This window comes from Triplophysa rosa, linkage group LG15 (assembly GCF_024868665.1).
Source record: "Triplophysa rosa linkage group LG15, Trosa_1v2, whole genome shotgun sequence".
In the NCBI taxonomy this organism is placed as follows: Eukaryota; Metazoa; Chordata; class Actinopteri; order Cypriniformes; family Nemacheilidae; genus Triplophysa; species Triplophysa rosa.
Window position 1 is genome coordinate 20,494,857 of NC_079904.1, and position 23,431 is coordinate 20,518,287.

General features: G+C 38.8%; 2 protein-coding genes across 3 annotated transcripts in view; both read right to left on the reverse strand.

The window, feature by feature from the left end:
* Nucleotides 1-98: 98 nt before the first annotated feature.
* On the reverse strand, nt 99-12,694 carry tube1 (tubulin, epsilon 1). 2 transcript variants are annotated; one of them, XM_057352831.1, is made up of 13 exons: nt 12,502-12,694; nt 12,247-12,320; nt 11,924-11,976; nt 11,731-11,785; nt 11,455-11,570; nt 10,395-10,516; nt 10,126-10,313; nt 9,632-9,804; nt 9,363-9,503; nt 1,192-1,332; nt 714-888; nt 459-621; nt 99-286 (listed from the first exon to the last, which is right to left on the reverse strand). In XM_057352831.1, exons 1-12 carry the CDS (start codon nt 12,524-12,526, stop codon nt 472-474), a joined length of 1,413 nt encoding a protein of 470 aa, XP_057208814.1. In that variant the 5' UTR covers nt 12,527-12,694; the 3' UTR covers nt 99-286; nt 459-471. The 2 variants fall into 2 exon arrangements, with proteins under 2 accessions (XP_057208814.1, XP_057208813.1); XM_057352830.1 differs by having other exon boundaries at nt 101-621; nt 12,502-12,693.
* Nucleotides 12,695-14,468: 1,774 nt separating this feature from the next.
* The window catches only part of lama4 (laminin, alpha 4), an 86,410-nt gene continuing 77,447 nt past the window's right edge, over nt 14,469-23,431 (reverse strand). The window contains exons 29-40 of the mRNA XM_057352538.1: nt 22,944-23,081; nt 22,644-22,777; nt 22,351-22,509; nt 21,108-21,261; nt 20,829-21,013; nt 19,759-19,948; nt 18,275-18,430; nt 17,670-17,829; nt 16,889-17,019; nt 16,554-16,647; nt 16,261-16,380; nt 14,469-15,191 (exon numbers count right to left, since the gene is read on the reverse strand). Of these exons, the coding sequence (XP_057208521.1) occupies nt 15,046-15,191; nt 16,261-16,380; nt 16,554-16,647; nt 16,889-17,019; nt 17,670-17,829; nt 18,275-18,430; nt 19,759-19,948; nt 20,829-21,013; nt 21,108-21,261; nt 22,351-22,509; nt 22,644-22,777; nt 22,944-23,081 (1,767 nt within the window). The 3' untranslated portion in view covers nt 14,469-15,045. The remainder of the gene's footprint in view (nt 15,192-16,260; nt 16,381-16,553; nt 16,648-16,888; nt 17,020-17,669; nt 17,830-18,274; nt 18,431-19,758; nt 19,949-20,828; nt 21,014-21,107; nt 21,262-22,350; nt 22,510-22,643; nt 22,778-22,943; nt 23,082-23,431) is intronic.

Genomic DNA, 23,431 nt, shown 5'->3' on the forward strand with positions numbered 1-23,431 from the left:
CAGTATCTAACCACAACAAATGTGAGAAAAAAGGGCAAAATAAAGCTACTGCTAATTTTAAACACCCTATCTGCGAGATGACAACCAACAGAGCCATATTAACTGAAGGCATAAGTATACACCATATGTTTATTTAGTATCCTTATAAACCTATAATTTTCTCCCAATTTTAGGGTTGGGGCAGCATTTCTTTGAAAGAAATGTTGTGTCAGGACCAACAAGATTCAGGATCTCTTAGCAAAATCACGCTGCTCTCGTTTCAGGGTAATAGTCTCCTGCCTGCAAGCTGAGATAAGAAAATGTATCTGAATATTTAAATAAATTACACACGACACACTTTAAGGTCTATGACAAGAGACATTTTACGTCAAAACACTGATTATTGACGTGATTTATAAATAACACAGTTAATTATATTAATATACACAAATATAACATTTGTATCTAGCATACAGTACATCATTCACACAATCATGTGGCGATGGAGAGTCTGGGGGCGTTTGGCATGAGTGGGCATTCCAGGTGTGTGTAGTCCTGTATAAGATCTGAGAGACATGACAGCGCTTCACTAAATCCAGCTGACTCCATGCCATCCACTGCTAAATAGTGATGCAGGTGAGCCTGGGGGAGGCAAAACAAATGCCATTAACATTAATCTGCTCCTTAGTCTACATGCACCGACACATTTTGGGTGGCTTTGGGACACGCTGTACCTTTCTTCGGTAGAGCTTCACAAAACGCTCCCTTAGCTGACTGAAGGCAAACTGGACACAAGTGTTGTTGGCCAATGCTAATAGAGAATGTGTGTGACCCACAGGAGGGACAGAACACAGGCTTGTCTTCCATCCCTCCTGATTCCATGGGACAAAAGGCAGAGTGGGCTTTAGACTGTGAAAAAAAACAATAAAAACAAGGCAATGCGATATTTGAAATAGTAAAACTGTATTAAATTAAACATAAGAAAATGATCATGGATGAACTTCCTCTGCAGGTCCAAAGACCAGTCAGTGGTACTCATCAGCTACAATTATGCCAGACAGATTTATTTCTCCTATGCACAGACTTTTTTATTGTATATCAAAATGAATGAATGTTATTGTATATTAAAATAATTAACAGGGTTATGACGGGATTTGGCTTCTACATGATAAATAAGCAGAATAAAAAGACTAAGAGGAGGAAGTGACAAACCGGTCAATGTTCCTACGCAGGTCAGACAGCTGAACGTTTCCACGCAGCATTAGAGCACAAGCCAGATAAAGGTTGTGTTTAGGGTCAGCTCTTATCAGCTGATGTTCCTTACTGAATGCATCTGAGAACATCTGATCCAGCCTACAACACAGAGACCAAGTAGACAAAATTAAACTTAACTAATTCTGCTGTGCTGATAGATTTCATTTGTATTAACTTCTGACTAGTGCATCAAAAGCAGCTAGAGATTGCATGAAGATGTTGCTTCGAATCAATCTAAATTTTCTTTAAAACTTACAGATAGTATATGTTACTGTGAGCGATAGCTCGGGCAGCTGGAGGCATAAGAATGTCCAAGACAAAGTAAGTCCCGTTTCAAAGTAGGCTTTAATCCAAGCAGTGCAAGAATCCCAGATGAAAACAAAACAAACACGTGCAAAAAAACTTCAAAGTAAAATAAAATAAAAGAAACACATATGTGCAAACCCATACCTGGAGTAAGCATTTATGAGCTGTAAATTAACATGGAGGCAATCGCCCCAACCATGCGATCAAACTGTGAGTCCACACTGACTAGCATACCACTGACTAGCACACCACTGCACTCCAGACCATGCTGCATCTAGCAGCCATTTTCAACCCAAGGCCACGCCCCCTGGAATGTACCATTTAGCAGGTAAGAAAACAAATTACATGTGCACTAAATGATTGAATGAATGAATAATGAATAATGGTGGATAATGCCATACATAAACTCAAAACCTGCAAACGCTAATGCTATAACTACTTGCCAAACATGAACACAATATACACTTTCATTACACTTCACACAATTCACATTTAAACATACAATATTCAACATCTCCTTACAATATTACACAGGTCAGTACCGGCAAACAGACCGTGTTAATGTATATGTATGTAAATGTATGCGAGAATGAATCAGTGTGCATAGTTCATGTATAGTCACGGGGCCTCTCCGTGACATTTCCTCCCTCTTCTCTTGGACACCCTTCATGGTGTCCTCGAAAGGAAATCAGCTGTACAGTTCTCGGTACCAGGCCTGTATATGACCTCAAAGTCAAAAGGTTGTACAGCCAAAAACCAGCGAGTAATGCGGGCATTAGAGTCCTTCATACGGCCCAGCCATGCTAAGGCCCTGTGATCAGTTTCAAGAGTGAACTTCCGACCCAAAAGGAAAATACTTAAACGAGTCAAGAGTCCATTTTACAGCTAAGCACTCTTTTTCTACAGTAGAGTACTTTGTCTCTCTAGGCAAAAGCTTTCTACTAATGTAGGCCACGGGTTTCAAGTGACCTGCATGACTCTGCAGAAGAACGGCTCCTAGGCCGTACTCAGAAGCATCGGTCTGCACCGTGAATGCCAGATCGATATTTGGGCTTTGCAAGATAGGTTCAGAACATACCGCACTTTTCAAGTCTTTAAAACTATTGTCACACTCCTCAGTCCATATGACCTTATTGGGCTTGTCCTTCTTGGTAAGGTTAGAGAGAGCTACAGCCCTCGCAGAGAAGTGGGGAATAAAACGTCGGTACCATCCAATTAATCCAAGGAAAGATCGTACTTGCTTCTTAGTGGTAGGTTGCTCATCTTGCATAATAGCTTCCAACTTCCCAACTTGAGGACGAATGACTCCGTGTCCGAGTACATGTCCTAGGTACGTCGTTTCCAGTTTGGCAATGGCACACTTATCTGAACGGATAGTTAGTCCTGCTGCTTTAATCCTCTTTAAAATCTCTGTGAGATGATACAAGTGCTCATTCCAGTCTTTACTAAAAAGTCTTTACTGCATATTGCTCTGTACCTCGAAGAATCTGGTCAATCATTCTTTGGAATGTTGCGGGTGATCCATGTAATTCGAAAGGTAAGACTTGAAATTGATAATGTCCAAAAGGTGTTTTGAATGCTGTTAAATCCTTACAATCTGGGTTTAACAGAATTTGCCAATAACCTTTGCACAAGTCCAAAGTTGTGAGATACTTTGCGCTACCAAGTTTCTCAACGAGCTCGTCTACCCGAGGCATTGGGTACGGGTCAAATTTACTCACTGAATTGAGTTTCCTAAAATCTAGGCAGAATCTCAGAGTTCCGTCCTTCTTTGGAACTAAAACGATGGGGTTATTCCATTCACTTGATGATGGCTCAATCACACCCAATGTCTGCATTGTGTTCACCTCATGCTTCAATGTGGTTAATAGTTTTTCAGGCACTCTACACATAGGTTGGTGTATCGGATTGTTGTCTTTCAAGTAGATATGATGCTGTACCAAATCTGTTTTACCGGGTGTATCACAGAACAGATTGGGAGGAATGATGGCTATCAACTGTTGTTTCTGCTCTGCGTTGAGGTGTTGTAAATCCAGACAGGATTCTCATTGCTGGACTGGCATATACTGCTCCTCCATCTCATCCTCTTCTTCCACCGACCTAACCAGCAGTTGATTCCTAGCATCCGCTGTCGACTCTGGTAGGGCGGCTGGTTCAAACCACTTCTTCAACATGTTAATGTGGAAGATTTGCAGAGGTTGTTGTCTAGCTGGCATTTCGATTTCGTAGGTTACTGGACCGACCTTCCTCCTTACCAGAAACTGACCTTGCCATTTCGCCAGGAGCTTGTTCTGTGTGGTTGGTAACAACAATAACACTTGTTCACCTGGTTGAAATGTTCTCATTCTGGCCTTTTTGTCATACCAGGATTTCTGCTTTCGCTGGGCGTGCTTGCAGGTTCTCATGTGCCATGGAAGTGACACGTCGTAGCACCTCTCTCATCTTGAGTATGTAGGACAAGATATTCTGCTTACCGACTTTGTCTTTAGCTTCCCAGCTATCCCTCAGCACGTCCAAAGGACCTCTGACCTGATGGGCAAACAACAGCTCAAAAGGAGAAAATCCTGTTGATGCTTGGGGCACTTCACGGTAGGCAAACAGCAGATATGGCAGCCATTTGTCCCAGTCCTTGCCCGTTTCTGAAATGAATTTGCTCAACATGTTCTTTAAAGTCTGATTAAAACGTTCCACCAGCCCATCAGTCTGGGGATGATAGGGAGTAGTACGAACTCTCTTAATACCCAGCAATTGATATACCTGGTGCAATGTGTGACTCATGAAGTTAGTGGCTTGATCTGTGAGAATTTCTTTGGGTATACCAACATGTGAGAAAAAATGCAATAGTGCAGATGCGACTTGATTAGCTGTGACCTCTCTTAACGGATACGCCTCGGGGTATCTGGTTGCGTAATCACATATAACCAGAATAAATCTATTTCCTTTCTGGCTTTTTTCCACAGGACCAACTACATCAATCCCTATCCTTTCAAAGGGTACAGTAACTGCAGGAATAGGTATAAGGGGCACTATTGCAGGTGATCTACCTGCTGTAAGCTGACACTCCGGACAAGCCTTACAAAATTCCTTGACCTCGGTATACATCCCTGGCCAATAAAACCTTTTCGCAATTCTCATTAAGGTTTTCATAAAACCTAGATGACCTGACCATGGTACACAATGTCCAAGTTCCAAAACTTGCGTGCGATAACACTTCGGTACCACCAACTGTGTACCGTCTTCCTTTGACTGTTTATAAAGGAGACCTTCCTTCATCAAAAATGTCTCTGCACTTAGCAAATCAACAGTTGTTGCTTTCCCAGCTTTCTCAAAGCATGCAATCAAAGTAACATCGTCTTTTTGTAACTTTGCTATCTCATCGGAAATCTTCACATCTGAATCATCAGATTCTGGCTCTTCCAGCTCAAAATTGCCCTGTTCTGAGGTATTAATTAGGTTAGCGACCCATTTTCTTCGCTTTTCTAATCTCTCAGTCTTTGTAAGTTTTGTTTCACCTACTTTTTGTTCAGTGAAAAATGGCATTTCTTGCAAAGAATTGTCTGTCACATCTTGGGGTTCTAAACATTGAGTAAACTCTTGCGCTTGTGCTCTCGTAACAACACCACACCATGCGGTTTTCTGAACCAACTCTGCTAAAATCGGCATGTCTGTGCCTAGCAGTACTGGATATGGCAACTTTGTTACAATTCCCACTTTCATGAGATACGGCTGATTGTTAACTTCGATATACACCTCAGCAGTAGGCAACAGTGTTTTATCTCCGTGCACACAACATACTGAAACGGTTTCCTCAGTCCACAGATCTCTCGGAACATACTGTGTCTGTACTAACGTCTGTGCACACCCTGTATCTATAAAAGCTGTCACAGGTTTACCATTCAACAACACAGGTATTGTAGGCTCTTTATTTACTCTAGTTATCATTGTAGCAGTAGGAACATAGCAAAGTTTAGCTGACTTAGACTTTTTTACAGGACACTGTGGACTAACGTGACCTCTTTGAGCACAATTATAACACACAACATCAGTTTTTTCTACAGGCTGACGTGTTGCTATAGGTGACGCGGGCATGGGGTGGGTAGGTTTTAAAAACTGGGTTTGCATTTGAGAGTACGAACTACCCCCTGTCCCCCCAGACTTACCTCTGAAAGACTGCAGCTTTCCAGCGTAGTGAAACGACCCAGCGGCAGTGTTCCTTGCTGTGATATAAGTGTCCACCAACACAGCTGCTTCCTCTGCAGTCGCAGGATTTCTCTCCTTCACCCAAGTCCTTATCTCTGGATATAAAATCCGCATGTACTGTTCCAACAGCAAAGTTTCTCTCAAGTCTGCTTTAGTGCACGTATCAAAATCCACCCATTTTGAAAATAAGTCCTTCAAACGAACATATAACTCCATAGGTGATTCACCAAGAAAAGTATCCAATGAACGAAATCTCAGTCTATATGTTTCCGAGCTGATCTCATACTTCCTCAGAATCGCTTCTTTAACATTATTGTAGTCCCCCGTATGAAGTGGCGACATCGCAACGAAAGCAGCTCTTGCTTTACCTGAGAGGAGTGGAATCAGATGTATCGCCCAGTCTGTTTTTGGCCACTGGTAGACGTCCGCCATTCTCTCGAAGGTCGTCAAGTACTGTTCGATGTCGTCATTCTCCCGAAGTCTCGGAAGTTGAGGTCCCGAAGCTAGCCCTCGAGTAACGACTCGCTCCGTATATGTAGATCCCTGTCTGGTGTTTTCTAAATCCATCTGCACTTGCGTGACTTGATGTGTAAGCACCTTGAATTGCTGTTCTCGCCGAGCACAGTCTCTCTCTTGCCGTTCATCCCGTTCTTTCTGATGCTGTAAAAAGGTCTGGAACATATTTGCTAATACTGCCAGCGCTGCTCCTTCTGTGGTTGCAGGAATATCTGCCGCTTGTTGCACGTTTTCATTTCCTGAAGCTACATTAGCTCCACTCTGCTCGTTTGTACTGTCCATATTCACTTTGTGTTGTAGTCTTGTCTTAGGCGACATAATAAAGTCCAAAAATCACAAACTGTGGTGAACATACCTTCCACTTGCACTTTAAGTACTAATTGAGCAATAGCGGGTTTTCCCCGTCACTTCTGACACCATATGTGAGCGATAGCTCGGGCAGCTGGAGGCATAAGAATGTCCAAGACAAAGTAAGTCCCGTTTCAAAGTAGGCTTTAATCCAAGCAGTGCAAGAATCCCAGATGAAAACAAAACAAACACGTGCAAAAAAACTTCAAAGTAAAATAAAATAAAAGAAACATATTTGCAAACCCATACCTGGAGTAAGCATTTATGAGCTGTAAATTAACATGGAGGCAATCGCCCCAACCATGCGATCAAACTGTGAGTCCACACTGACTAGCATACCACTGACTAGCACACCACTGCACTCCAGACCATGCTGCATCTAGCAGCCATTTTCAACCCAAGGCCACGCCCCCTGGAACGTACCATTTAGCAGGTAAGAAAACAAATTACATGTGCACTAAATGATTGAATGAATGAATAATGAATAATGGTGGATAATGCCATACATAAACTCAAAACCTGCAAACGCTAATGCTATAACTACTTGCCAAACATGAACACAATATACACTTTCATTACACTACACACAATTCACATTTAAACATACAATATTCAACATCTCCTTACAATATTACACAGGTCAGTACCGGCAAACAGACCATGTTAATGTATATGTATGTAAATGTATGTGAGAATGAATCAGTGTGCATAGTTCATGTATAGTCACGGGGCCTCTCCGTGACAGTTACCCACATCGCTCAAAACAAAAGTCTGTGTGAATCTGTATGATGCATACTGTGGTGGTTAAGCTGCGACTAGGCTTTAGTTAAATTTGTATATTTAAAGTCCCAGTAAATTAAAAAATTACAATGCCTATTTTTTCATGAAATATTGCAGCATTTATTGTAAATAGTTTATCAATGTGGGTCATTCTCTTTTTAAAATGTGTGAGCCCTCATAATCTTCACTTAAAATCTGAAAAAGCACTTCCGTCCTGTAGTGATTATCCATCTTAAATGACGTATCAGGGCTCTAGACTCATTTTTCCCTCTAGTCGCAATGGTGCTACCCACTGTCTCAGTTGGTCGCACCAACTTACAATTTGGTCGCACCTTTTTTATGGTAATCATAATTACCTTGCATAATGACCTCAGTTGATGAATCGCGCTGTTAATTTGTCACTCTGTCTTTTAAAATAGTTGGATATAGACCGCTTCATATTTGCACTTTTACACTTGCGAGCCCAATAAATGCAAATAAACTTTGTATTTGTTATTTTATACAGTTGTAATTATTTAGTTTTATATTCAAGTGATATATTTGCTATGAAATTATCTGACTCAAATATAACCTGTCACTGTTCACAATACTCCTTTATTGCCCTCTTTGCAAAAAGCTGTATTTTTGCCACTGGCCTTCTTTAGTTTTTACCACATAAAATTAAATTAAATTAGCTACTGTAGCTCAAAACTCAAAAGTAACTCAGAACTAAATTATTATATGTGTACTTTATTACTACACATTGTCATAAATAAACCTTTAATACTAAATCTTACAAACCACTCTTGTTAAATGGTCTAAGCACGCTTGTGATCTTCTGAGGTGTTTTGAGTGACTGATTTGATGTTTAGACAGTGAATCTCATGAGTTGTTTCAACAAAATGAATCGGTTCAAATGAGTCATTAGGTCGCGAATTGGACATTAGCAGACATTGACGCACTGTTTGTTATTTACAGCTGTTTGGACATCGCAAAAGATAGAAGTTAACAAGGAAAACACTTAATTGGATAGGATTTTTCCTTGTCGGCTGCATGTGCGGAACACTTGTCAGGGAAGAAAAGGCAACATGTTTTAATTTGAGTACATTCACACCCAGCTGTCATTCAGGTAAAAATATTCTCAAAATGCGACCCTGTGAAATTTTTCCTCGCACATTATAAAAAACGATCGCATTTGCGAACATTTTGGTCACAGTCTAGAGCCCTGCGTATGTTAAGAAGGCTTGGGTGGAGCATCCGTTAACTCCTCCCCTCCAACTGTCAGTCTGCTGCCAGTTCCATTTCAAACTGATACGGCTGTTTTTATACATCCAATCAAATCGCACGCTCACTATTTTTCCTCATTAGAAATTCCATTTCACTCGGAAATGCGTCAAAATACAGAAGTAAAAACGATCGCAACTTCCGGTTCACGGGGACTTTTAAGATGCTTTTTTTTAAAATAGTATAGTAAAAAAATTACATTATATTACATTTACATTTAGTCATTTAGCAGATGCTTTTATCCAAAGCGACATACAGAGAGTTCAGGGAGCAATAAGCAACATATGGGGGCAGTTGTGGCCTAATGGTTAGAGAGTCAGACTCGTGACCAGAAGGTTGCCGGTTCGATTCCCAGGCCGGCGGGTAACGACTGCATAGCTGCAGTATGTGTGTTCACCACTTGCTGTGCGTGTGTTCACTACTCTCTGGATGAGTTAAATGCAGAGGTCACATTTCGGGTATGGGTCACCATATTTGATTAATAGGTCACTTTCACTTCACTTTCCTGTAAAATGTCTGCCAGAAAAATCGCAAATACATATTTTTCTCAAATTACACACCCTTAATTGAAAGCACGTAAACACTTGCTGAAGAAAAAAAAGCTAATTATAAAAATGTGAAATATATGTTACCTAAATTATAAATACGTTTTAAGTTGTGTTTTAAGATACTTGGCGATACTTGAGTAAAATAACTGCAAACATATGGTGACTGACCTGCGTGGTGGAACATTAACATCTGCAAGTGTGTAGAGAGGAGTAAGACTGGACACCAGATAATGTAACCGTGGGAATGGTACCAAGTTCATGGCTATCTCATTCAAGTCCATGTTGAGAGAGCCCTCAAATCGTGCTGAACTGAAAGTGTTGAAAACAAACTTTTATTGTAAACTGTAATTTGTCCAGACTTTCATTGAACAAGAGGGTAATACATACAAAAAAATACAGAGTTAATGGTTTGATTTGATCTTTAACTCATTTAGTACCTGGTAATATTAAGAAGTAGGTTGGCAACAATGTTGTTCATGGCATCAAAAGGCTTCTCAACCTTCACCACCCCTCCCTGTCCAGAGATGATGGTACAGTTCTTCTTGATGACACAGCTTGGTTTACCAGTGTGGGACATATGCTGTATCTTACCAACAATATCCACCAAAGACTACAAAAGAAATATAAAAACTGAACAAGGGTTCTAAAACAGAGTCAGTAGTCATGCGTCATAACATGTTGCTGTATGAAAAAGGTGCTTAAATATCATTAAAAATATTTAAAATAGCACTGCTTGCCTTTTTATAGTACTGTGATTTCCATGTGATGCAAATAGTAATTAAATTGCTCTGATAATGGGACTTTTAAAACCAACCATGTAAAAAAGTTAATCTGCAATCATTTACTGCTAAACTATAAAGGCCACTAAATGTAAAGGATATCAAAACATCAATTACACTTAAAAGGGTTGTGGTACTAAAAGAAGGCATACTTGGTTATCAACAGGCAGGACGCAGTCTGCATGCTCGGTGAGTTCTTTCATTGCCAGGACGCAGTTGTAAGGAGAGGTGATGACGTCGTCTTCTGCTGTTGGGTACACAGAGGTCACTATCCGATAGACCTCTGGGAACTCCTCTTCGAGAAGCTTTAACACAAATGTGCCTAAACCCGAACCAGTCCCTAAACACACAGATGTCCTTTTAAACACCAGCCAGCCAGAATGAAAGAAAACATGACAGTGATCATCCGACAGAAGCTCACCTCCTCCCATGGAGTGAATGAGAAAGAAGCACTGAAGGCAATCGCAGTGTTCTGCAGCCCTGCGGACCTGATCCACAATCTGCTCTCTGTAGGCTGAGCCATATGTGTGGTGCCCGACTGCCCTAAAGGTAAGAATTAGAATCACAATGATCTACAGGTTATCTATATACAGTATAGAAAATATCTATTTCTATCTCTCTCTCTTACACCTAATGTAGAATCCTGATATCATAATGATAAGTGAAAGTGACCTATTAGTCGGATATGGTGACCCATACCCGAATTGTGACCTCTGCATTTAACCCATCCAGAGAGTAGTGAACACACGCACAGCAAGTCGTGAACACACGTACACCCGGAGCAGTGATGTGACATGTGATGATACGTCTCGCAAAAAAGCCCACCATACACACTTATTACTACAACTAATGAGAGCTATTACTGTTATAAGTGATGTGCGACACATACTGTATGTTCCGTAAATATCTCCAATAAATGTGTCTTTGACCTTTGTGACGCTTTAAAGGGATACTTCACCCAAAAATGAAAATTCTGTCATCATTTACTCACCTTAGAGTGGTTCCAAATCTGTATACATTTCTTGTTCTGATGAACACAGAGAAAGATATTTGGAAGAATGCTTATAACCAGACAGATTTTGCCCACCATTGACTCCCATAGTAGGAAAAAATACAATGGTAATCAAAAGTGCCCCAGAACTGTTTGCTGTCCTACATTCTTCAAAAAGTCTTCTTTTGTGTTCAACAGAACAAAAAAAGATAAAGTATTTTTTTCTACTATGGTAGTCAATGGGGGGCAAAATCTGTCTGGTTATAAGCATTCTTCCAGATATCTTTCTCTGTGTTCATCAGAGCAGAGACATTCATACAGATTTGGAACAACTCGAAGGTGAGTAAATGATTTTTGGGTGAAGTATCCCTTTAAGAAAAAATGTCACCTACATATCAGATGGCCTTGGGGTGAGTAAATAAACAGCTATCACTTTAAGTTCAAGTATGTGTGTAGATGCTTCACAACAGACATCCTGCACAAGTCTCACCAGTTATTTCCTGAACCAGAGACATCGCTGATGAGCTGTGTGCTGCTGAAAAGCTGCCGCAACGGCCCCTGCAGAATCTCTGCCAAGACTCCTTCTTCCATGTCCACTAGCACTGCCTGCTCAGACACACACACATGGATAATGCATACACGGACATTAACGGGAATCTATCAAGGTTCTCAGGATCGCTGTAAAGCTAAACTCTACACGGCCTTCTATCGGACCGGATCTGAGGAACCCTTGTCTATATTGTACATCGCCTGGCAAGATGCTCACCCTGGCCTTCAGACCGGTGATCCTGCCACCTATGCAGTTTGCTCTATGTCCTCTCCTGCAAAAACGTCACAAGAATAATCAGTGCTCACGTGAGATGTAACCTCACGGATAAATGGATAAATGAGGAGGGTAGGATCATTTGTATAATAGGAAAAGTGGTGGTGGACAAAGCATTAAAAGACAGAGAGGTTACCTTGGATCATCGTTTCTAAAGAAACTGCTAAGTGCCTCGTCATAAACTCCCTTCTGCAGAGACACAGTGACACGTTAAGTTACTTAATAAAATGCCTTTCAGACAGGACTGTTAAGGCACAACAGAAGAAAAAAACAAGCAAATTTAGAGGGGCAATAACCTATTAGGCTGTGAAAAACCTGCCCAATGTTGACCTAAATGCATATAAGTAAACACACTTCTTATTTTCATTTTAAGATTACTACATCACAAAATAAATTCTGTAACATATACAGTGTCATGTGTTGGACAGTGCTTTGATGTTAAAAAGTGCAAGACATCACTTGATTGACGTGAGAGTGCTCTCTTAGCGCGAGGTCCCAGAAGCGGCAGCCCACCTGATTCCCGCACTGACCAACTGCGTTTACAGACAAAACATCGAGGAAGACACATATCAAAGCTCACAGAAAGAAATGAATGAATAACGTTATTGGCCCTGTCAATAATCAATAGTTTGTTTTAATACACCTGTTTTGACCAGATCTGAATCGACAGAAACTATAGCTGCAGTTATGACAATGAAGGAAACACGTTCTTACCTTGAACTACTACGGACTGCGTCATCTTTAGAGTTAATAACAATCGATTAAGTAAAGTTACTACACCATCAATATCTTTAAACGTAGGTATGGCCTGTTCCTCGCCGTAGCCATAGAAACAGTGCTCGACGCTTTTCGCGCCGCAAGTTTAATCTAGATTGTCGCTTGTTGATGACGTATAACAGTGGCAAGGAAGTTCTGCTTTTTCATCGATTTAAATCCTGATATGTACGGCCATACGGTCTTGCCGGTTAATGCTCCCGTATAAAAATAAGCTGTGTCCGAAATCGCCCCCTATAGGCTACCCTCATTCACGATTCCCTACATTACTTCACTAATATAGATCACTTTAAGGATCGGGTGAAACGTGAGTACATTCGGTATCTTTTTTATTGCTTCACCTTATAAGTTACATTACAATAATTATGAACATTTAAATTGAAAGTAGTACAAGGGAAACATTGCAATATTATGTATAACATTACATATGTAAACATAATACATAAAAAAAGAAAAACATGAACTTAAAATAATAACAATGAAAATATAAAAAGTACTTTCTTTTTTGATTTTGAGCAGAGTGAGGGGGTAGAAAGGAATCAATTAAACATTTCTGTTCACTGGTGATCTTTTTTTGTTTTTGAGCAGAGTAAAGGGGGTAGAAAGGAATAAACATTGTATTTCTGTTCACTGGTGATCTAACAATCATATGTAATACTTTTTAGTTTTTCTTCAATTTATATAGGGTTTCGGCAAAACTTTTTAACCCAGAGCCAAAAACAATAATATTAGGTTTAGAACCTATAACTTTACATTTATGGATGTAACGTTTTCCAAGCAAGCATAGGATTTTGATAGCATTGTCCAATGTAGTGAAGCCAGTGTTGGAAAATAAACACAGGACCATTTCTTCTTTAATATCATTCAAATTATTAAACGAATTTAAAATCAATAATGAAACCCCAGTCCACATTCGGCACTAGAAGCGCTGCGGGCGCCATCTTCTGTCGAGACGCGGGAATTAGTTCAGCGCGAGCCTCACGCGATAGCTAGCAGCTAGCCGTGAGCACTCGTTATTATGATGCATCATGGGATTGAATGATTTCACTCAATGTCCACTGTGAATTCGGACACCACTAAAAATGGATGTCCCCTCAAATATTGCACTATATTAGGGTATAGGGGGCTGTTTCTGACAATTTTAAAAAGTGGTCAATTTAACAGTTGCATTAAAATTTTGTATGCATGTTGTGTTGCTGTGTTTGGACTGGAGTATGAAATGAGAAAAAAATGATGACTACAAAATATTCCAGGAATGACTACAAAATACAAGAAAGGATAAATAAATATAAGAACAGATAGAATTCAATATGCATTATTTCCCATGAGCTTTTCTGACCTTTTTTCTTTTGTACCATACACATTTTGATGGTTTAAACGTGAAGGGCATTAAAGGTAAATAGTAATACTGTACAAAATTGCCCCCCCCCCTCGCAAATATGTTGTGTATATTAAAGTCGCAGTGAAATAAAAGAAAATTCATGAAATAATGAAGCATTTTTTGTAAATAGCTTATCAATGTAATTATGTAATGTAATTATCAAAAGTCCTTCTCTTTTTAAAAATCGTGTGCCCTCATAATCTTTAGTTAGAATCTGAAAATGCACTTCTGTCCTGTAATGACTATTCATCTTAGATGACCTGTTAGACGGCTTGGGCGGAACATCCGTTAACTCCTCCTCTTCATCTGTCAGTCTGCTGCCAGGTCCATTTCAAAATGCAATGCGTCAAAATACAGAAGTAAAAACGATCGCAACTTCAGTTTCACGGGGACTTGAGTCATTTTTTAACAACTTGCATATTTTTTATTTTCAGTAAAAATGTTCAACGATTGATTTGAATTTAATCATTCTGTTTAATATGTATGCTATTACAGTAATTCCTTTGTGAATAACTCAATACATATGTTAGAAAACATTAGCTTTATTAAAGACACAATATTACAGAAATCAGCAAGTTTTCAGATAAAGCAGTGGTAAGTCAAGTGAAGTACAAAATTTGGCCTATGATAGACTCTCTTATTGGTTTGGTAATACTTTGACATAGCAATTTTGTTTAAAAGTCTTAAAGGACCAGTGTGTAATTTTCTATCTACGTACACTGTGGGTCCCTTCATGTAATTTGCTATGTGATGTCAGCCTCTGTAGTGCTTCGAAAGGGAGGAGTGGAGTGAGCTGTTGGTTGCAATTCGCAACCTCAGCGTTAGATGCCCCTAGATTTTACTGACTGGTCCTTTAAGAATTTGATGAAACTGGACCTTACAGTTCTTATTTTTAGTAATTAAAAAAACTTAAGACATTTTGGTGTCAAATAGTGATTGCAGTGCTCAGGTTTGCAGTACAATGGTAGTTAAATGTTGCATTGTGATAAAATAGCATTAAATGTTGTTGAATAGGTATTTGTTAGAAATACATTAGAATTAGCCTACTACTTTGTTCTTTATTAAAGTGTTCTTTTGGCGTGGGGTCCCAGAATCGCAGTCGCTCAGGAAGCAGGGCAGGTGCCCACACCTACGGCACCACTGACCAGGGCTGCCTTACTGAAGCTCACAGGAGACTCATTTACAGACAGGTTTCTTATGCAGCCTGTGTAGCCCCTCCTGCCAAGAAGGTTGTGAGGCATCATGGAGTCTAGAGCAAAAACAGTTATGTAAATGAATTATAAACTCTGAGCAAGATTTCATTTAAACCAGTGAAAAAGAGAGAGATTTCTGTATTGACAGAATTTTCATTTTGGGTGACCTATTACGTCATGTCTATTTCTCCACCAATATCTGCACCAAACAGATCTGGAGAATACCTTTTTAAACACCTTTTAAAAATACATTTTAACACTCCCATCTGCCATTGCTTTCCCGAGTCCCCAGACACACTCTACTAGTTTTTGCGTTATTGCTCAGTAGGTCAAACAAACAATTTCATTTCAACTGACAGTGTTAGTGGTGACAAATATATACACTGGGTTCATTCTCACAAATCCACTGAAACACAATGGCATTTTAATTATAAAACATATAATTCGGTAACACAAAAAATGATCGTAATAAACATAATTGTTTTCTCTACCTTGCACAAAGCATCATTTTAACAAAGAAAGGATTTTATTTTATTGCTTTTTCTGCTGAGATATCATCACCATAAGGCGACCCGATTTATCTGAGTGCATTATATGTTGTCATTTAAACACAGCAAAATTCAAATATTCTGAAAAAAGAATTGGATGTTCTACTAGACCTTCTTAAATGACAATCATTGACAGAATATCAGAATATTAATGATTACTAAAAAAAATTAGAAATGTCCATGACTGATATTCTCATTCTCTGTAACATTTTTAAAGGACTGTATTTTATTTATATATTTACTTTAAGTTTGATTGTATGCGAAGAAACACATCTATACCTTCCAAATGGCTACTAGGTAACAGATTCTCATTACACATTTAAAAATTGTGACATGTTTAATTTTCTATTAAAATATAATTCATCAATGTCTAATGATTAATAAAAACTTGCTTAGGCATCATGGCTTCTCTTTAAAAAAAAAAACATGCTATGGAATTGGCAGTTTTTAAATGGTTACAATAATGGTTATAATTTTTAAGAAGAACCCACTTCACTTTTATCCAGGATAAGATAAATATAATCTAGAACCTTTGATTCCGTTTTCTAGAATACTTGTGAGACAAGTGGTGACTAACCTGGGGCTCCACCAATAAAAACTGGTGAAAGAGTATCCTGTGGTGCTTCATTGACAGGGCCAATAACATGATTCACTTCTGAGTCCACGTCTAGTTGCACCACATTAGCATCTTTTATCACTGGAAAGCACAACATATTATAACACAAGTGAGAAAGCAGTAATAGACAGGCTGACATTGTTTACATGTGGGCTTCAGCATATAATTGGATTTACGATGTACGTGAAGAAGAAACATTTTAGGAATTGCTTTTTGTTCAACTGTTTAAAAATACATCTTTTTTGGATGATTACCTGTGACCTTGTGCCAGTTTCCATCACAGATTCCCTGCCTAGGAGACGTGTATGTGGAAAATTCGCGAATACCATTACTCACCACAACATGCACCTACAAGACACCAACAAATCAGTCAAATTACTTCAATGTTACAGATTGACAGTTTTTCATAAACTGATCAAAACTGGATACATGTTCCACAATACAATGAAGTGTAAACTGCCATTTTAAAAGTGAAGAAACACAGAAATCATTCAGAAACATGCTTAAAAATCCCTAACATCTTTACTAACATATTATTAGACCACATTCCATAGGATGGTCAAATGAATCTATCATATGATCTTCAGACCTGGCCTTGATAGATGTACATGGTGAGATATTCCTGCTCTCCGGCGAACAAGTGCAGTAGCACCCCTGTAGCCATGCGAGGGCGCACATCCATCATCAGCTCAAATCTTCGACCAAAATGAAAGGAGTCATCTACATGTTTGAAGAAAAAGAGCATGCTTTATGTCAAGACACCATCCCTGGATCATGCTATAAGCACAAGATTAATAATATAAAGAAATCTAGAGGCATATTACAGAAAGTTTCTGTCTTTGGTCTTAACTTTGGGTCTAATAAGTCAAGTTCATTCCTCGTTGTCAATGCTGTGATTGTATTGAGCGCCACGTGTGTATGTTGGAATATAGTCCCTAACTGCCGCATGAGGATGTGAAATTCCATTTCCCAAGACCCTGTTTGTCTTGAGTCCTTAATCTTTGCACCAATCAGATCATTGTGTTGTAATAGTAAGGTTTATATCACATTCCACTGCAGCCTCTGTCTGTCATGGCTTATATGAAGGGCGGCTGGGGATGGTGTTTTTTGACCTGGTGTCTCAAACTGGCAGCTCACAAGAGGTGATGTAAGGTGTATGTTTTGTCTCTGTAGTCATTCAAGCACCAAGCAAAGTAATATATTGACTGAAATGACTAATTTCTCTATAAACACCTTTTTTTTATGAATAAAACAGATAAAAAATGTAAATGTGACTATGTGGAAGCCATGTTGGAAACACTGTTTCCTTTTGTAACTAAAACAAAGATTTCAATAGGAGATATGCGATAAAGCATAAAATCATATTTTACCCAGAAGTACATATCCTCCCTCATCAGTGAAGTATGTCCCTGGCTCAGATGGGCCCTCATAACAGGGTGTGACCCCAAAACTGTGGGATGCAGTGATGAGCATGCGGCCATTTAGCTGGAGACTCCGTACACAGCCAGAGAAGCTAGAAACAGATGTCTTCTAAAAAGAAAAGAACAGAGCTTTACTGAGGAATCACTGATGGTCAGTTGTTTGTTGGCCCTTTAAGGCTAACTGTGCGACAACAATTGTACAGATGTTTCTTTCATATTGCAAGAACAATTATTAATAATATAATTCAATACTGTAAATGTAAAAATTGTATGGAAGCATATTTTGAGATCAATAGGCGATGCTCAATAATCCATATTTGTACTCATCAGGAAGCAACATACAGTTTTCAAGGACAATACAGAATAGAATGTCTGAGCCACAATCGCATGATCTGACAAAGTGACTATCAAAACAGACAGTAGCAGGCATAAGACAACAGTTACCGAGATTTAATAAACGTAAATGATGGACTGTTCTCATAATTGTAATTCTATTTGAATTATTTGCTGCACCTGGGGCCATGGGGGAATGATTTTGTTTGGGTTTACTATACCTGAACATTTTTCAGAGCTCTTTCAGGCGGGACCCCACCTATGTAAAGAGGCTCTTGAACATGCAGTGATGTATTTCCACCTGGAGCACTGTCCTCTATTACCGTCAGACCATCAATTATCAGTCTGCCCATATTACCTCCTCTGATGAAGATAATCTGTAGAGAGAAAGTCACATTAGCAAAGAGTGTAAAATTCATCTTATGCAAACCAAGTGTAAATTTTGAGAAAACAACTTGTTCTAGTTCCCAGGCCCTAAACCGCAACATGAAAAAAATCACCGTGGGGGAAAAACAGTGTACTTCCTACTCTGTCTGATTTTTTTCTCTCTCACTTACAATATAATGGGGAACAATATAAACAATAATGGTTTTTGCCATACATAAGGTATTTTAATATTGAAATAAAACTGATCAATTCATGACAAGAAACATGAAAAACGATACTGAAAGAGAACAAATGTATATGTGTATGTTTCCCATATGTTAAGTTTGGGAACCTGGTATTTGATAAAACAAGCAGGATCCATCAATAGGCCCTAGCTATGTGGGGGAAAAAACATGGAAGAATAAAAAAACGTATTTTCACTTTTTGATTACTGAGGCCACGTATATTGCATAGGCTACTGTTTCGTCAAATACAGTATATATCATGGACTTTCAAAATTTGTTTTAAACTAGCCCATATAGTTCAGGAAACTATCAGTTATTAGTGTCTCCATTTATTTGAGACAAGTTTTGCATCAAAACAGTGTGATTTTTGTTTTGAAGTAGGTAGCTGGTTTGAGCTGGTTTAAGATTGCTATTGTTTTTTTACCAATATTGTGATGAAGGACATTTTGGTTAGCGTGATCGACCGATAATTAGATTAGATTAGATTCAACTTTATTGTCATTGCACATGTACAAGTACAAGGCAACGAAATGTGACCTCTGCATTTAACCCATCACACTCACTGCAAGCGGTGAACACACGTACCCCCGGAGCAGTGGGCAGCTATCACTGCAGCGCCCGGGGAGCAAGAAGGGGTAAGTTGTTACCCGCCGGCCCTGGGAATCGAACCGGCAACCTTCTGGTCACGAGTCCGACTCTCTAACCATTAGGCCACAACTGCCCACAAATCAACCACAGACCAACCGTGAGCCGCCAGCAATCATTATTGATCAACCAGTAAGCGGACCACCGTTTGCAATATGGCGGCTGCTGCTGGAAAAACGATGAGCAAAATGCCAGTAGACCGCAGGCAGCTGCCATCAGGGGACCGCCAACTTTGCCACTGGTGGTCCGCCACTGGCCTGCTGGCCTTATGTTAGATGGGGATGGGCAAACGGGACAGCGAGAGGCAAAAAAAGTTTTGAAGAGCAAAAAAGTTATGAACAGTGAAAACAAATCTTTATTAGCGAAGTTGAAAAAGCCCAACCCAAGTTCATTTGGCACAGAAATGACACCTTTACAGTCATTAGTAAACTTTTAATAAGCTTCCTTACATCATGCCACTTTCCATCGCTGTATTTCTCTTTGGTTCTAATTTTGACATGGATTTGGCCTGTGCTGAAAGTGAACACCAGCTTGCCATGTGTAAGGAACAGAGCCATGAAGTTCTCCTCAGACTCATCAGCCAAGTAGAAGATGAGACCAAAGGCCGATTGCGTCTTTAGCGATAGAGAAAAATGAGATCTACAAGAGATGAAAACAGATTGGAAATTAAGTTATTATTCTACTGCGCACAACATTTGTAAAACACATAATATAGTATATAGCAGTGGTTCTCAACTCTGGCGTGCGAGATCCATTTTCCTGCCGAGTTTAGCACCAACTCTGATATAAAACACCTGAACAACTGGTATATAGGCTTCATTCAGGTACATAATCCATCAACGCAAATACAACGTGATGATGTAACAATTATGTTAATTATGTAGCGCTATAGTCAATGTACACTGTCTGGGTTATATCAATTCTAAACTGCACTTTTACCCTGCGTAAAGAAATATTTACAACATTATTTGTCACTGATGCAAAATGAGTGAGAAGCAGTTATTTATAGCAGTGGTTCTCAAACTTTTTCATTGTAAGGTCCCCTTTGTGTAGAGTGCATCACTTTGCGACCCCCCAAATAAAGACTTATAATCTTAAATTTAACATTTTTATTTAAACAAAAACATATTCGGTTATACAATGCTGAAACATCAATTCTTTTGTCTGGTGGTCTTATTTTTCTGATGTTTGATTGCATAAAATCTATGATAAATTTCTATATTTCATAAAATGCCACAAAATCTGTGGCCCCTTGGATCCATCTCGGGGCCCCCAGTTTGAGAACTACTGATTTATAGTATTGTGGTTCTGTTTCACAGATGGCATGGATTTAAAAAGTCTTCAAAAAGGTAAAGAAATCAAAAGTTAAAGAAATCATTATAGTCACTCTCATTTATGATGAAACAATGTGTAAACATTTATTGAGCACTCTAAATTAGAAAGGATAAAAGTATTCTGCTCATGTGTGCATGTGGTCATAGATTCAATTCCTGTTTCTACTATAAGCACCAGTACTTACTGATCTCCAATAAGTTTGGCAACGCCTGTATACTCGTGACGGCTGTGAGCGGAACCACCATAGTGGTGACCATTGTTGTTTACTGGTGGGTGGGAGGACAGGTAACAGGAGGCATGCTCTGTCTCTGGAGCATCCAAGGGCTTGCTCAGCAAGCCATGTAGCAGACTAGACTCATCCCTGCCAACCTAATAGAAAGAGAGCAAACGGTAAACATATATGCATATATACACACTGTAGATACAGTGAACCTTATTCCCTTTGTGTACAAGTTTATTGCACCTTGCGGGAATGCCCTGGTCTATGTCTAGAAGAGTCCCTGCTCTCTTTAGTGAGCATAGCAGCAGGGGTTATCTCCACCGGGCAGTCCTGTAATGACACCTGCACGTTCTCAATGTAACGCTGAAAGTCCTCTGGCTCTATATCTCTGTCTTGCCTGGAAAACATTCACATTAGGGTTGTCACGATACCATAAACATATCTTTTGATACTATACCAGCTGAAGTATCACAATACCAAGTAGTTTCATCATACTGTGCAATAGTGTGGTAATTCATGAATCAAATCTACAAAATAAGCCAAAATGTCAAAAATACGCAGATCTAGATGAAAGTTGGTCAGTTTTGAATATTTTATTCATGAGAATGTATAACTGGATGTACGAATAACTCAAGACCAATCATACAAATGGCATAAATCAACACACATGAAAAATACTGTAGTATACATTTGTATTTACTATAGTAAACTGCAATATTTTACAGTATTACTAAACTAATTTAATGTTTATTCCGTATTTTGTAGTATTACTAACAGTAATTGTATAAACTGTAGGAAAAACTGCAATATACTTTAATGTTTACTAATTAATGTAATTCCAGCCCTGCATTACAGACAAACCTCTGTATGCAATTCCGAACCATCAAGTCTTTTAATTTGCGCTGTGAATTTCTCTAGGAGACGTTGCATGATAAACAGTTTATATGTGAGATTATTTGTATTAAGACTATATACATGTATGATATCTGGAATATGTTACTGCAAAGTTAGTTCCATTGAAATTGTACACATGAGACCAACTTCATTTGCCATTTTAGTGGGTATAGTGAAACATATAAAGTGATCTATGATTAATTCTACTTTTAGGTAAACACTCCAAAAGTTGTTCAAACTAACATAAAATATATATACAGTATATATATATATATATACTGTATATATATATATTTGTATTTTAGCATCAGTATTGACTTTATCCACATGATCTATTCTTAAAAATTGTCCAGTTGAGGCCCGGATTCCCATTTCCTCAAACCTGCCTGGACCCAGATAATTGCAGCTTGCGGCTATATTTATACTTCAGATACAATTCCATGACGCTGTCTAAAAAACCTTTCCGAAACAGTTTCCCAGACATACCTTATAGTAATGTAAAGGCATCTCACAGGGCTTTATAGCAGGGTTTTGTATGTAATGTTATGTGCAGTAGGTGTTAGTGTTGTAAAACTGCAGAATAGTATGTTACCTGCTAATGTATGCATAACTGATACAGCCAGTAAAATTCTGTATGGGACTTTTTGGAGAACCTCCATAGTAGAAGGTGTTTTCAGTATTATCTGTCTCAGATGAGGAGGCTGGCTTCTTCTTATCCAGCTTGTCTTTATCATCGATAACCAGTTCATACCTACAGTACCAAAAGATGATGAATAAACAACAGTTATACATACAAGATTAAATTATTAGTTTTTTTTGGGGGGGAATCTACATTCATCATTCAACTATCATTATTCATATTAATATTAGGAGTAAGCAACTCACTTCAGATTGGTCACCGTGGCAACTAGAAAATGTGGTCGTCCATCATTGTAATTCTTCTTATTTGATCTGACTCTGGTTCCTTTAGACTGGAGCACCACAGCTCCATTCTCCAGTGAGAGAGAAAACTCATCTTTCTAGAGTAGAGAGAGAAGCTTGCTCTATGTAACATTATGGGAAAATTTACCATGGTATTAGACAGACATTTACCCAACCCCTCCCTTATTGTAGTTAGAACAATTAAAAAGATTATCCCAGTGGGGTAAAACTAGGGAAATAAATAACACATTAAAAGGATTGTACCCCATCCTTGTGGTAGAAGAGGAGTCCACTGGACTGTAGTGTTCTGAAGTTTAGTCCTCCCTCAAAGGATTGGAACGGTGAGATTTTATCTGTAGACCCCAGGTAGCCTTCACCTTTGAAATATGCTTTACGGGACATCTGGAAATATAAGAGGACAACAGGTTTTCTGTTCTTACTGTAAGTTTTGCATTATAGCGGTCTAAATACATCATGCCGAGATTCAAATCAGATAAAAATAGAAATAGAATACAAAATAGAATAGAACCTATCACCCTACTACATAAGCAATATTGCATAATTAATGTTCAAAGCAAGGGTCTACGGGATTCTAAACAAAAAGTTAGTTGAGGTGTTATTAGCGTAAATGTAAAACTACCAATATTGGCCAATATTCACAGTTTCAAATATATGATCCTTTTTAGGAAATCCATAAATATGCCCATAATGGTAGTTGCCGTTATTAGCTGCTGATATTCAATTGGCTGCTG